This window comes from Cherax quadricarinatus, chromosome 76, assembly GCF_038502225.1.
Source record: "Cherax quadricarinatus isolate ZL_2023a chromosome 76, ASM3850222v1, whole genome shotgun sequence".
NCBI classification, from domain to species: domain Eukaryota; kingdom Metazoa; phylum Arthropoda; class Malacostraca; order Decapoda; family Parastacidae; genus Cherax; species Cherax quadricarinatus.
The window spans coordinates 12,939,493-12,955,790 of NC_091367.1; the positions used below are offsets into that span (position 1 = coordinate 12,939,493).

The window sequence follows — 16,298 nt, forward strand, 5'->3', positions numbered from 1 at the left end:
TTTTTTTTGCGATTGCACAACGGATATTTATACGACAATGAAGGCAATAATTTTCTGGCAGGTTTATAATTACGTGACAATGGCTTCTTACAGGTGGTGTCCAGCCATAGTAAACAGCATAATTTTTACATTAGAAAGTTATATAAGATGTCTCCCTAATTGGGGGCGATGATTTTCTCAGTATACATAGAAGGGTTCTGGTGTTACCCAATCTTCTTCATCAGGGAGGTTGCTCAATATCATGGGTCGAGGGTAATCAGCTTTATGAATAAAACGACGGACCCTCTGTGGAAGAGTCATTCTTTGAGTCCTGTGAGGAGGAGTATTGATGGTATAATCCGTGGTATTTACCACTTGTATAGGATGTTCTCTATCTGGCATGTATAGTTCGTGCATTGTATAGAGTTGTTTCTTTTTTAGGGTGTCAAGGCGTACATTTATGGCAGTAATATCTTGTATGCGTAAATCTGCCATTTTAACTCTGTCTCTCCTCCTGGTATCGGTAATAAAGCGAAGAGCTCTATTCTGGACCCTTTGTAACCGTAGCATATTGATCTTTGTTGTTAATGACATTGGGACACAAGGGTATTCGAGTATTGGTCTTATCATTTTATACAGATGTTTTTTGACATGTTGAGGAGCTTGATTGAATCGAAAGAGACTGCTAAGACCGGCTTTGGCTATATTGATCTTTTTAGTTACATGAGATGTTGAGTGGAGCAGCCTGTCTATTTCATATCCCAAAATCTTGTTAGGGTTTCTAATGGCTACAGGTGTACCTCTGATGGAGATACCCCCTTTATCTTTGATGGTTGATGCAAAACATCCTATCGTGCTAACAAGGACCTTGTCAGGATTAGTCGTAATTCTCCATTTCTTTTCCCAATTAGATGTTCTACGAAGTTCAATATTCATTTTTTCTATGACTCTCTCATACTTGTATTTTCCTGTTACCGGAGTTGATGAGACGACATGAATAACATCATCTGCAAACTGTGTCACAATTGTATCATTAAACTCTTGGACTGAGACAAGAACCTTGTGGGACACCAGCTGTTGGTATAAAAGGCTCTGCCGACTTGCCATGAAAGGTGGGAATGATTTTTCTTTGAGTTAAGAAGTTATATATTAATCTGAGAAAAGTCCAGTTATGGTCTGGTAGGTCAATAAGTTTGTATATAAGACCATCATGCCATAAGCTATCAAAAGCTTTATGAACATCTCTGGTGGCAATTAAGGCAAGATTGCCCGGATGTTTTAGACTTGCTACAGTATCGAAAATATTTATTGCATGATTGGTACCTCTATGTGTTCTAAAGCCAAATTGTTTTTCAGTAAAAAGGTGATTAAACTCCATATAGTAGTTCAGTCTGTTGGAAATGATCTCAAGAACTTTTCCAGTGACTTCAAGTAAAGATATAGGTCTATAGTTCCCAGGTTGGTGGATGTCTTTATTGGGCTTAGCAAGAAAGATCATCGTAGCAGTCTTAAAAACAACTGGAAAATGTCCTGAGGCCAAGATGGCATTAAAGATATTTACCAAAGACTGTTTACAATTTCTGGGGAGGAACTTTATTTGTTTCATTGTTATTCCAGAGAGACCAGGGGCTCTATTTCTCATTCTTCCAATAACTTGACTCATCTCTAGTAATGTTCTAGTAAGCGGGTGGGTATCTTCAAGAGTTGAAGTATCGATGGAAGGTAGTGGTTGTAGATCATCCAAGTTCTCATCTCTCCATTCATTGACCAACTGATAATGATTATTATTAAATTGACGACTGTTATTGTGGGAGAGAATTTTCTCCCATACATCACCCATCAAATTAGCCTGGTCCTGTGAATCATCAAGTTTAATTTCAACATCTTCATCATCCTCATCAGTGAAGGTATGAACTAGGTAGTTAGGAGCCTTGTGCTTTGCCCCTAAAAGTTGTCGGATCTTACTCCAAAATTTTGCTGGTTCACGTTGATACTGATTAACTTGAAGAACTAGAAGTTTCCATATGTCTCGTTTGTGTTGACTAATCATGTTAATTAATTCTTGCCTTAATCGGTGCAGTGTAGCTGCTGGTGGTTGTCGTGTTTGAAGATGCCTTCGACATTCTGCTTGATAATTTCTTAAATTGTCTCTAATTTCCCTAGTAGGTTTACATTGTTGGTATATCTTTGTGGAAGCTAATTGGCAAGTTGCATTAGTAGCTTCAATAATTCGATTATGCAGGGACCTGATTGCATCATCAATTGCATTGGAAGGTAGATTTTCCAATGACACAATTTCATCCTCACCCAGATATGCCCTGAAGGGGTCAAATCCTAGGGTGTTAAGATTGGGTTTAGGAGGTACAGGTATTCTAAATGGAGAAGTTTGTAGTTTTATTATAACAGGGATATGGTCAGATCCTACATTTCCACCAGGAGATATACGACAGTGAAAGATGTCACAGTCTCTGTTTGTCAGTACTATATCTGGTGTCCCTGGATGAGGTCCAATGTACGATTTAAAGAATGGGCCTTGAAATGACAAGTTTCTAGCTGTCATGATATTAAAGAGTTGTTTTCCTTTTAAGTCACCCAGTGGAATACCAGCTCCACAGTTGAAGAGGGCAGGGTGATGAGCATTAAAATCTCCCGCTAGAATTGCTGGAATATTTCTGCTTAATATCCTATGTAGAGGAATTGACTCTATATATGGTTGTCTCGGGGGAAAATACCCAGTTACTGTCACTAGTTGTCCATGAGACGTTGTCATTTCTATTGCAAGAATGTTATCTTCATCAACATGAATATTTTTAAATGTATAGCCTAATTTAACTAAGATTGCTACACCACTACAGGGTCCTCTCGATTTCTCCACAGTAGAGTAACCACGTAATTTAATATGTTGATCAACTCTTGCAACTGTCTCGTTCAAAAGTATAACATCGGGATTGTAGTTATGTAGTTCAACCTCAAGAAGGTAACGGTTATTAAAGAAATGTTGAACATTAAGTTGAAAAATTGTAATCCCCATTATTTCTTGCACTTCGCTCGTGTACTGCGGTCTGAACGCCTGCAAGTAATGTCACGTGTTGTATCCACACTATCCCTGCTGGACTCGTCAAGAGGAGGAGGGAACTTTTGCGTAGGTGCTTGTGTATTAAAAATGCCATCATCTTCACTAGAGGTAGTAATATTAACAGACTCATTAGAATCGTTAGAGTCATCATCTGAAAACTGAGGTGTGTTATTCCCTGTTACAGGAAGCAGAGGCTCGTGAGAGTTAATGGGAGACTGTGGAGGCTCCAAGGGAATATTAGGCAGGCAAGGTGAGTTACCTTGGGAAAGTTCCTGTTCAACAGGATCAGCTTCTATAGCGAGAGAGTAGGCACCACTTTCTGGGGCATTGTTATGTTTAGTTGTTGACTTATCGGGTTGAGGGGAGTTGACAACCTGGGTTTGCGAGGTGGGCGATCCCTGGGTCAGGGATGACTTAGGCTTATTTTTAGATGTATAGTATAGCATGATGTTTTCCATTGCAGAGGACACATTTGGGTGTATTTTTGTTGTTACAATCTCGATACGAATGTTGGCCAGAGCAAATGCTACAAATCTGCCCTTGAGTACTGCATTTGTTGTTGTGATGACCAAAGGCATAACACTTAAAACATTGTGTCACACTGACAAAGCGTTCAAGAGAAATTTGGTCAGGTGTACATCTGGTGCCAAAACATTTGAAGCCATTTTGACACACAAGTTTGGCCTCCTCAGGTGTCTCAAGTATTAACTTTAAGGTTACCTTGTTGTTGTTAGGATTCGAGAATTTATGTGCTTCTACAGCCCTAAATTCAGAATTCTCTGTATTAATGTCCTCCACAATTTCATTCACTGTGCTATGCTTCATGAAACTGTTGATTCTGGCCACGAACACAGTCCTCTGAGCTTGATAGCTCTCAGGTGCAACTGGGGTAACACCAGAAGTCTTCAGTTTTTCAAGCACATCATGCTTCAGCAGTTGAAGTAACTCTTCTTCCGAAGAGAGGAGAAGTACTGCTCCAGCGTGGGTTTGAAAAACATCCACTGGAGCAACAGTTGAGTTGGAGCAAATACATGTTAGAATTTCTTTCATTGACATTTGATTACCATCAATGCGTAATCTTACACGTATCCTCGCCATGATGTTTAGGAAGGAACATCTGGCAGAGGAGTTTCGTAACAAAAAGGGATCTTTCCTTAATGTTAACCTAACATCCTATTTCAGCTGACTTATGAAGGTCAGCCCCTAAGATAGCCTACCCTCGAGTAGTGAGGGGAAAGGGCCCAAGGCAAAGATCGGCCGGATTTAAAAAAAAAAAAAACACACGGGCTACCGGATGGTCAAAATGCCTTGTGTTAACTCGCCAAAGCGAAGTTGCCGAAAAAGAAGATAGGAAAGTCAGAAGGATAGCAATGTATGTAGTGTGTTAAGTGTGTGGGCCAGTGTTGATGTTTGGGTGAGGGGAGGATGGGGAAGGATGGGGGGATGGGGATGAGAGGGGTGAACAAGCAAGCAAGTCACCGCCTTACCCTCTTGATGGGATGGGGCTCGAAGTGACTGCAAGCAAGTTTCCTCTCAGCTCTGGTGAAGAACTACTCAGGATAACCCAAGAAAATTCTTGAGCAACAGTGTTCCGAGTTGCTCAGCTGAAGAGCAGGAACGACGACGTCTTCTCTCCACGGTGGCTGGGCTGCTTCCATTTGTCTTCTTTTCTTCATTTGTTCAATCAGTCCCTTAGTCTAGAAGAATACTGAGGGACTGATAACCTTATCTAAAACTGTCTCCAGTGAATATAAAAAAAATCGGGTTGGCGAAACATATTCAAAATAAAGATTCCCAGGTATTGCACATGTAGCTAAGTCATCAAGTTGTTGGTACTGTATAACAGTTAGGTTAGATTACTAGGTAGTATGGGCCAGTAGGCACTCTGCAGTGCTCGTATCTCTTACGTTCTTACGTTTTTCTCCGACAGAGAGCGGGAAGAGAGCCATGATGGAGTTCTACGTCAACACACTGACTAGCGACTCCGACACTGGCTCCGACTCCTCCACCACCGCCTCCACCACCGACTCCGACACCGACAACGACGACGACGAGGATGGTACTGGTGGTCGTTCCTACCAGGTGAGTGTTCCCTCCATCCTTCCCACTGGTCGTTCCTACCAGGTAAATGTCCCCTCCATCCCTCCCAGTGGTCGTTCCTGCCAGGTGAGTGTTCCCTCCATCCTTCCCACTGGTCGTTCCACCATATCTGACTAGAATTAGAGGGAACCAAATTAGATAGGTGATACTTGGCTTAAAGAGGCGATATTTGACTGGGAAAGGCGATATCAGCCTGATGTAGGATAACCATATCTTTGCTGGAGTTTACCTGGAGAGAGTTCCGGGGGTCAACGCCCCCGCGGCCCGGTCTGTGACCAGGCCTCCTGGTGGATCAGAGCCTGATCAACCAGGCTGTTGCTGCTGGCTGCACGCAAACCAACGTACGAGCCACAGCCCGGCTGATCAGCAACTGACTTTAGGTGCTTGTCCAGTGCCAGCTTGAAGACTGCCAGGGGTCTGTTGGTAATCCCCCTTATGTGTGCTGGGAGGCAGTTGAATAGTCTCGGGCCCCTGACACTTATTGTATGGTCTCTTAACGTGCTAGTGACACCCCTGCTTTTCATTGGGGGGATGGTGCATCATCTGCCAAGTCTTTTGCTTTCGTAGTGAGTGATTTTCGTGTGCAAGTCCGGTACTAGTCCCTCTAGGATTTTCCAGGTGTATATAATCATGTATCTCTCCCGCCTGCGTTCCAGGGAATACAGGTTCAGGAACCTCAAGCACTCCCAGTAATTGAGGTGTTTTATCTCCGTTATGCGCGCCGTGAAGGTTCTCTGTACATTTTCTAGGTCAGCAATTTCACCTGCCTTGAAAGGTGCTGTTAGTGTGCAGCAATATTCCAGCCTAGATAGAACAAGTGACCTGAAGAGTGTCATCATGGGCTTGGCCTCCCTAGTTTTGAAGGTTCTCATTATCCATCCTGTCATTTTTCTAGAAGATGCGATTGATACAATGTTATGGTCCTTGAAGGTGAGATCCTCCGACATGATCACTCCCAGGTCTTTGACGTTGGTGTTTCGCTCTATTTTGTGGCCAGAATTTTTGTACTCTGATGAAGATTTAATTTCCTCGTGTTTACCATATCTGAGTAATTGAAATTTCTCATCGTTAAATTTCATATTGTTTTCTGCAGCCCACTGAAAGATTTGGTTGATGTCCGCCTGGAGCCTTGCAGTGTCTGCAATGGAAGACACTGTCATGCAGATTCGGGTGTCATCTGCAAAGGAAGACATGGTGCTGTGGCTGACATCCTTGTCTATGTCGGATATGAGGATGAGGAACAAGATGGGAGCGAGTACTGTGCCTTGTGGAACAGAGCTTTTCACCGTAGCTGCCTCTGGCTTTACTCTGTTGACGACTACTCTCTCTGTTCTGTTAGTGAGGAAATTATAGATCCATCGACCGACTTTTCCTGTTATCCCTTTAGCACGCATTTTGTGCTCTATTACGCCATGGTCACACTTGTAGAAGGCTTTTGCAAAGTCTGTATATATTACATCTGCATTCTTTTTATCTTCTAGTGCATTTAGGACCTTGTCGTAGTGATCCAATAGTTGAGACAGACAGGAGCGACCTGTTCTAAACCCATGTTGCCCTGGGTTGTGTAACTGATGGGTTTCTAGATGGGTGGTGATCTTGCTTCTTAGGACCCTTTCAAAGATTTTTATGATATGGGATGTTAGTGCTATCGGTCTGTAGTTCTTTGCTGTTGCTTTACTGCCCCCTTTGTGGAGTGGGGCTATGTCTGTTGTTTTTAGTAACTGTGGGACGGCCCCCATGTCCATGCTCCCTCTCCATAGGATGGAAAAGGCTCGTGATAGGGGCTTCTTGCAGTTCTTGATGAACACGGAGTTCCATGAGTCTGGCCCTGGGGCAGAGTGCATGGGCATGTCATTTATCGCCTGTTCGAAGTCATTTGGCGTCAGGATAACATCGGATAGGCTTGTGTTAACCAAATTTTGTGGCTCTCTCATAAAAAATTCGTTTTGATCTTCGACTCTCAGTCTGGTTAGCGGCTTGCTAAAAACTGAGTCATATTGGGACTTCAGTAGCTCACTCATTTCCTTGCTGTCATCTGTGTAGGACCCATCTTGTTTAAGTAGGGGCCCAATACTGGATGTTGTTCTCGACTTTGATTTGGCATAGGAGAAGAAATACTTTGGGTTTCTTTCGATTTCATTTATGGCTTTTAGTTCTTCCCGCGATTCCTGACTCCTATAAGATTCCTTTAGCTTGAGTTCGATGCTTGCTATTTCTCTGACCAGTGTCTCCCTACGCATTTCAGATATATTGACCTCTTTTAGCCGCTCTGTTATTCTTTTCCGTCGCCTGTAAAGGGAGCGCCTGTCTCTTTCTATTTTACATCTACTTCTCCTTTTTCTTAGAGGAATAAGCCTTGTGCTTACATCGAGTGCCACCAAGTTAATCTGTTCTAGGCATACGTTGGGATCTGTGTTGCTTACCTGGAGAGAGTTCCGGGGGTCAAAGCCCCCGCGGCCCGGTCTGTGACCAGGCCTCCTGGTGGATCAGAGCCTGATCAACCAGGCTGTTGCTGCTGGCTGCACGCAAACCAACGTACGAGCCACAGCCCGGCTGATCAGGAACTGACTTTAGGTGCTTGTCCAGTGCCAGCTTGAAGACTGCCAGGGGTCTGTTGGTAATCCCCCTTATGTGTGCTGGGAGGCAATTGAACAGTCTCGGGCCCCTGACACTTATTGTATGGTCTCTTAACGTGCTAGTGACACCCCTGCTTTTCATTGGGGGGATGGTGCATCGTCTGCCAAGTCTTTTGCTTTCGTAGTGAGTGATTTTCGTGTGCAAGTTCGGTACTAGTCCCTCTAGGATTTTCCAGGTGTATATAATCATGTATCTCTCCCTCCTGCGTTCCAGGGAATACAGGTTTAGGAACCTCAAGCGCTCCCAGTAATTGAGGTGTTTTATCTCCGTTATGCGCGCCGTGAAAGTTCTCTGTACATTTTCTAGGTCGGCAATTTCACCTGCCTTGAAAGGTGCTGTTAGTGTGCAGCAATATTCCAGCCTAGATAGAACAAGTGACCTGAAGAGTGTCATCATGGGCTTGGCCTCCCTAGTTTTGAAGGTTCTCATTATCCATCCTGTCATTTTTCTAGCAGATGCGATTGATACAATGTATCAATCTTCCCAGCTTATATCGGTTAGGACTTGATTTACTTGGTCCCACTTTATGTTTTTGTTATTGAAGTTGAATTTGGTGAATGCTCCCTCGTGACTAGTCTCATTATGTCGGTCTGGGGCTCCACGCATACATGTCTGAACCTCAATTATGTTGTGATCTGAGTATATTGTTTTTGATATGGTGACATTTCTTATCAGATCATCATTGTTAGTGAAGATGAGGTCTAGTGTATTCTCCAGGATCAAATTGTAGCTGGCAGGGATAAACCAGCACCTAGCTAGGATATGCCAACACCTAACTAGGGTAAACCAACACCTAACTAGGATAAGCCTTTACCTAACTAGGATAAGCCACTACCTGACTAGCATAAGCTAATACCTGACTAGGATAAGTCAATACTTGACTAGGATAAGGCAGTACCTGACTAGGATAAGCCAATACTTGACTAGGATAAGCCAGTACCTGATTAGGATAATCTAATACCTGACTAGGATAAGCCACTACCCAACTAGGATAAGCCAATACCTGACTAGGATAAGCCACTACCTAACTAGAATAGGCCAATACCTGATTAGGATAAACCACTACCTAACTAGGGATAATGTGGTGTGTGTATTAATTTTTGCATGACGAATAAGATTGATAATGATGACCCACCTCTCTCTCTCTCTCTCTCTCTCTCTCTCTCTCTCTCTCTCTCTCTCTCTCTCTCTCTCTCATCTAACAGTCAGTAGGTACTTAAGGGGGTCGCATCCTGGGCAAGGCGATACGTATAAGCTAATTTAATTACATTTGCTTCCCCTGTTCACCTAGTAGTCAGTAGGTGCGTCCACAGGTGAGCTGTTTCGCTCACAAGTGGACCATTTCGCTCACAAGTGAGCTGTTTCGCTCACGTGTGAACTGAAGCTCAGAGTGTCTTCTGTACCCACTATTAGAAACATTCCTCTGATAGCTTGATTAAGAATGATAAGCCAGTGATAGTGACCGTTGAAAGTGATGGTTGCTGGTGAAAGTTATGGTTCATAGTGAAGGTGATGGTGAAGATAATGGTTGATGGTGAAGGTGATGGTTGATGGTGAAGGTGATGGTTGATGGTGAACTGGACAAACAAGGCTTGTTCTCTCTCTTTCACCACTATTATAGTCATTCACACACTGCTGATACCTCAGGTGAGGTAACATTGCTGCTCTGTCCACATTTTCCCATGCCCAGGCACCATCTAGTGTCTGAATTAGTGCTATCTTGCAGGAAATCACGCACAACAACTTTCATTTACAGATTCACAGTGTTTGTGACACTGAATAACGTTTTTTTTTCCAGAACCAGTTTTTCCTTAGTCATCACTAACTTTTCTGTGCAGAACGGGCAATAATAGCCTTATCCAAGCCAGGAACCTAAATAATCACGGCCCACTAGTTCAGCTTTTAAATGTGTGAGAGCTGCTGGTGCTTAGCGATTTGCACTCTTCAGCTGGTTACTCAGCCAATCTAAACCTTTATAGAGACGATCTCCACTTGCAGCACAAGTAGCCTGAATATACCAGTTTCTGTTCCTCAAAGAATGCAAACCTAATTTATCAGTGATCTCTGCGGCATTCATCGCATTTGGGAGATCCTGGAAAAAAAATAAAATATTAAATCATCTGGGATCATAGTGAACCGTTTTAAAAACAAATGTTTACCAAATAAGGCATTAACCTTAATTTGAACCCTTTACATACAAGTTTAATTGTTCACAACTTCAAATTATCAATCATATGCTCTAGGTTTTTTCTTTAAGAAACTGCAGCCAGTAGTGGCATGTACTTTTGAAAGTACAGGGTGTCCACAAACACACTCCCTGATTTCAAACAGATATAACATGTAACTATTGTAATAATCTTTCACAGTTAGTAGCTTCAGATGTAGGATTTCATTCAGTTTCATGTGGTATAGGGTAGCATTAAAAATACTCAAATGTGCGCCACATGAAACTGAATGAAATCCTGCATCTGAAGCTACTAACTGTGAAAGATAATTAAAATAAAGTTACATGTTATACCTGTTTGAAATCAGGGATTGTTGTTTGTGGACACCCTGTACTATACCATGTTCTGTTGAAAACTGAATTCATTGTAATCTAATGGCATGAAGCTACATAGACGGGTTATGCGGCCAGGCTAGATAGCTTATATGTAACGAGGAGTGTGCGGATGATGAGCGTGCATACGGTGGATGCTGTATACTCGGATCATAGAGCCGTTTATGAGGACTTGACTTGGGCCGGCTTGCCTAAGAGGTATCCAGGGTATTGGAAGCTGAATGTGAGACTTCTTGGGGTGGAGGAGGTGGGGTTGGATTTCAGGACAATGTGGGAGGATTTGTGGGGAGAGGGTAGGGATGTGGGTGATTTATTGGGGTGGTGGGATGGGGTAGCTAAGGAGAGGATCCGGCAGTTTTATGTGCGATGGGAAAGTACAAGGGTTGGATGACGTATGGGCTGCAACAGTATTTCGAGAGTCGGTTGCAGGGTTATGAGAGGGGCACGCAGGCTGGGATGTATTCCGTGGAGGAAATCCAGTTGTTAAAGGAGCGGATTCGAGATTTGTAGAATGACAGATTTGATGCGGTGAGAATGCAGGGTGGATTGGAAGAGGTGGTGTGAGGTGATCGACCGTCGGCCTGTGTGTTACGGGGACAGAGGCAGCGCTGTATGGCTATGGTGATTGATAGGCTAGTGGTACATAAGGACTTAAGTGGGTATTGGGCGGGACAGGAGTTACGAACAATGGAAGCAATGAGTAATTACGTGGATAAGTGGTTTGGAGGATATTTACTGAGTGCAGGGGTGGATGTGGGGGCTTTCAGGGGGTTGGGGGAGAATGTATCTTGTGTGCTAAGTGGCAGTGATCACATGGCATTGGGGGGGGATATTGAAGAAGGGGAGGTGTGGAGGGCCTTGGAGGGGATGACACAAGGTAGGGCACCAGGTTTGGATGGCTTGCCCTGCGAGTTCTATGTGAGCCATTGGTGTGTTTTGAAGACCTTCTTTGTGAAACTGATGAATACGATGAAGAGGGAAGGGAGGATGGGCAGGTTGCAGGGGACTGCGGTTGTAGTTTTAGTGCCAAAAGGTGAGCGACCAGACACGGTGCGGGACTTTAGGGTGATATCATTGTGTGCTGATTATAAGATTTCTGCAAAAATTCTGGGAAATAGGCTGAAGTGTGTGGTGGATAGAGTGGTTGCAAGAGGACAGTATGGAGTAACTGGGAGGACGCTGTATGACAGGCATGGTATTATAAAGGATTTTGTGGAAGGGTTGAGAGGGGAGACCAAGGGGGTGTCTTAGCGTTAGATTGGCAGGTGGCGTATGACAGTGGTGAATGTGAGGCGTTGTGGTACATATTAAGGAGGCAGGGTTTTGGGGAGGAGGTGGTACATTGGGCAGAGACCTTGTACAAAGGGGTGGGAGTGTGTGTACAGGTAAATGGGAAGCTGGGGGAGTGGGTATCCTTGGGTTGGGGTATTAGGCAGGGTTGTCCCCTGTCTCAGTTGTTGTTTGCCTGTTTACAAGACCTGTTTTATAGAGGGTGGGAGGGTTTACGAGTGAATGTGGGGAAATCGAAATTGCTGGTCTTAAGAGATTGGGTGGGGAGAGAGAGTTGGGGATGGGATATATGGTGGAATATGGTGGACAGGATAAAGGTGTGTGGGATAGTGTATATGGGTAGTGTGAGAGAGGCGAGGATTGTTAATTCTGGACTTGTGGATCGAGTGGTGGGGCACTTGGATGGGTTGAGACCAACTCATTTGACAATGCATCAGCATGCAGTTGTTTTGAATGTGTTGTTATATAGTAAAGTCTGGCATGTGGCAGCTGTATATCCGTTAGCGGGTCCGGATGTTACAAAACTGTTAAGGAGGGTTTTCCATTTTCTGTGGGGTTTAGGATGTGAATGGTTGAGTAGGGGTGTGGTTACGCTACTGGTCAACAGAGGGGGATTGGGGATGATTGACTTATGGCTAAGAGTCAAGTGTATTTATTTAAAGTGGGGGTTACGCCGTGTGCCGGGACGTGAGGGGAGGGGCGTGAATGATTTACATGAAGAAGTGCGAATGTGGTGGGGAGGGTTGGAGATGAGGGTGTGTGAGGATGTGTTGCGGGCATTGCTGCATGTTTGGGAACCTACTAAAGCTCGGGTGGGTGTTTTAGAGCATGCCGTAGGGGCGAAGGTGGTTGTGAAGGCTGAGGGTATTTACCCAATGTATGCATGGGAGGATATATGGGAAAGGTTACGGTTGTGCGTGCGACCAAAGGTGCGAGAGGTATTGTTCCGTTTTCTTCATGGTATACTGCCATAGGGTGCTGAGCTTAAAGAAAGAGGGTTGATGGTGGAGGGCGAGTGTCGGGTGTGTGGGGATAGGGAGACAGCATTTCATGTGGAGTATTTTTGTGATAATTTAGGGGGTATCAAGGAATGGATAAGTAAGGTCCTGGGGAGGGTGGGGGAGGGATATCAGTATTGAGGGTATTAAGTCTGGATGTGGGAGGCGTGGAGGCGTCTGTGCAACGTGCAATCACGTATATAATTGTGAATTTTGTTTTTGTATCCTGGGCGATGAGAGGAAATGGGGATTGCAAAGTGTGCAAGAGGGTGTTGGCGGCGACCATTTACAGAATGGTCGCCGTTGTAATAGGGGGATTTATGGAAGTAGCTGGGACCAGGCTTTCCCAGAGGGGTATCGTAGTATGAATGTGAGAGCGCTGTTAGCCTTGTGAAAGGGAGGGGGGTTGAGGTTCAGGGGATAGAACAGGCTTGTCTCCAGGGTTGGGTATGCACAGGGGGTGTGTTGCTGTGGTATCAGTGTGATGTGTGGTTGTGGTGAACGTGGTTGTGTGAGTGGATGTGGTGGTGCATATAAGGAGAGAGCTGTTACTCCCTAGGAATGGATGGCAAGGTAATCCATAGAAACATATGATGTAATGTGTATTCTGTTTTTGGCTGTGTGTGGATTGCATGGCTTATTGCATCATGGCATTGGGTGAGAGAAATGGTTGGGGGATATGTTGCATTTATGCAATGTATGTATTTCATTGTTGGGATTGTGGTTGATTGACCGCACGGGACCTGGCGAATGTGCCAGACATACATAGAGATATATGTACTGATACTTTTATACTGTGTATCCTGGGTCAGGATTGTTATCAGTGCCAAAAGTGTGCCTAGTTGTTGGTTAGATTGAGTTTGTTGGCACGACCGCAGCATGGGCTGGCTTATTAAATTCAATGAAGTAAAATATATGATAATGTGTTCGATTTGTTTATTGGTTGTATGTGTTAATTTTATAATTTTTTGGTAGGGTATTGGGGTAGGATGGTGAAGGGTAATGTAATAGTCAGTAGTATGTGTGATACTGGTGCTTTGTATAGGGCAGGTGTTACTATATGGTGTTTTTATTGTATGGTGTATGTTCATGTTATTTGCATTCAATGGGAATATGTATAGTATTTATGTATATGGTATAAGGTGTTTTTAATAAATACAGTGGACCCTCGCATAACGCTATTAATCCGTTCCTGAGAGCTCAATGTTAGGCGAAATTATTGTTAGGCGAATTAATTTTCCCCATAAGAAATAATGGAAATCCAATTAATCCGTGCAAGACACCCAAAAGTGTGAAAAGAAAAATTTTTTACCACATGAAATATTAATTTTAATACACACAAACTGAAGAAGACATGCACAGTTACATGACATTTACCTTTATTGAAGATCTGGTGATGATTGATGGGATGGAAGGAGGGGAGAGTGTTGATGGTCTTAGTGTTTAGAAGGGGAATCCCCTTTCATTAGGACTTGAGGTGTCAAGTCCTTTTCCGGGGTTACTTCCCTTCTTCTTTTAATGCCACTAGGACCAGCTTCAGAGCCACTGGACTTCTGTCGCACAACTTATCTGTCCATAGAGGTCTGTACCTCTCATTCCTTTATGACATTCCTAAAGTGTTTCACAACATTGTCAGTGTAATAGTCACCAGCACGGCTTGCAATAGCTGTCTAAGGGTGATTTTCATCCATAAAGGTTTGCACTTTAAGCCACATTGCACATATTTCCTTAATCTTTGAAGTAGGCAACTTCTTCAATTTCTCTCTCCCCTCCTCCGAACCATTTTCCTCAGGTCTGGCCTCTTGCTGTTGAAGATGATCTAGCAACTCATCAGTGGTTAGTTCTTCATTGTCCTCCTCCACCAACTCTTCCACATCCTCCCCACTAACCTCCAACCCCAAGGACTTCCCCAATGCCACAATTGATTCCTCAACTGGCATATGCTTCTCAGGGTTAGCCTCAAATCCTTCAAAATCCCTTTTGTTTACACATTCTGGCCACAGTTTCTTCCAAGCAGAGTTCAAGGTCCTCTTAGTCACTCCCACCCAAGCCTTACCTATAAGGTTTACACAATTGAGGATATTAAAGTGATCTCTCCAAAACTCTCTTAGAGTCAATTGAGTTTCTGAGGTCACTACAAAGCACCTTTCAAACAGAGCTTTTGTGTACAGTTTTTTGAAGTTTGCAATGACCTGCTGGTCCATGGGCTGCAGGAGAGGAGTGGTATTAGGAGGCAAAAATTTGACCTTAATGAAGCTCATGTCCCCACAAAGTCACTCTGCCAAGTCTGTAGGATGACCAGGGGCATTGTCTAACACCAGGAGGCACTTAAGGTCTAATTTCTTTTCAATTAGGTAATTTTTCACAGTGGGGGCAAATGCATGGTGTAACCAGTTATAGAAAAAGTCTCTAGTGACCCATGCCTTACTGTTTGCCCTCCACAGCACACACAAATTAGCCTTGAGGATATTCTTTTGCCTGGACGCTCTGGGAGTTTCTGAGTGATACACCAATAAAGGCTTCACTTTGCAATCACCACTAGCATTGGCACACATTAACAGAGTAAGCCTGTCTTTCATAGGCTTATGTCCTGGGAGTGCCTTTTCCTCTTGAGTAATGTAGGTCCTGCTTGGCATTTTCTTCCAAAACAGGCCTGTTTCGTCACAATTAAACACTTGTTCAGGTTTCAGTCCTTCACTGTCTATGTACTCCTTGAATTCATGCACATATTTTTCAGCTGCTTTGTGGTCCGAACTGGCGGCCTCACCATGCCTTATCACACTATGTATGCCACTACGCTTCTTAAATCTCTCAAACCAACCTTTGCTGGCCTTAAATTCACTCACATCATCACTAGTTGCAGGCATTTTTCTAATTAAATCCTCATGCAACTTCCTAGCCTTTTCACTTATGATCGCTTGAGAGATGCTATCTCCTGCTATCTGTTTTTCGTTTATCCACACCAATAACAGTCTCTCAACATCTTCTATCACTTGCAATCTCTGTTTCGAAAACAAAGTTGCACCTTTGGCAAGAACAGCTTCCTTGATTGCCGTTTTCTTGGACACAATAGTAGCGATGGTTGATTGGGGGTTTACTATACAACCTGGCCAGCTCGGAGACATGCACTCCACTTTCATACTTAGCAATGATCTCTTTCTTCATATCCATAGTAATTCTCACCCTTATTCCTGCAGGGTTGGCACTAGAAGCTTTCTTGGGGCCCATGGTGACTTATTTTGCAGGTGAAATCACTAAAAACGCTGTAATAATATGAAATGTTCCAATTGTATGCTTGGATGTTTCCGCGGAGGCTGGCTTGTAAACAATGCCACCAGTGGAACAAGTGAGGCTGGCTCAGGCCGCACATGGACGCGTCTCGGATGAATCACGTTGAGCGAGTTTTTTAGCACTAGACGAGGCAAAATTTTAGCGATAAAATGTATCGCTAGGCGGATTTAACATTGTGTGATGCCAACGTTAGGCAGGGGTCCACTGTACAATGAACGTAATAATATAAGAAAATATATGCTCCTGTATGTTTGTGTCGGGGTGATCCAGTATAATGTATATGCTTGTGTCGGGGTGATCCAATATAATGTATATGTTTGTGTCGGGGTGATCCAATATGTGTATGAAGTGCGATCATATTCAGTTATAA

At 43.7% G+C, this 16,298-nt stretch overlaps 1 protein-coding gene across 7 annotated transcripts in view; it reads left to right on the plus strand.

Moving 5' to 3' along the window:
• LOC128703690 (serine-rich adhesin for platelets-like) overlaps positions 1-16,298 on the plus strand; it is a 616,714-nt gene that overhangs the window by 189,233 nt on the left and 411,183 nt on the right. For all 7 annotated transcript variants that reach the window (XM_070101310.1, XM_070101305.1, XM_070101303.1 and 4 more), the window contains one exon: positions 4,986-5,137. In XM_070101310.1, the coding sequence (XP_069957411.1) occupies positions 4,986-5,137 (152 nt within the window). The remainder of the gene's footprint in view (positions 1-4,985; positions 5,138-16,298) is intronic.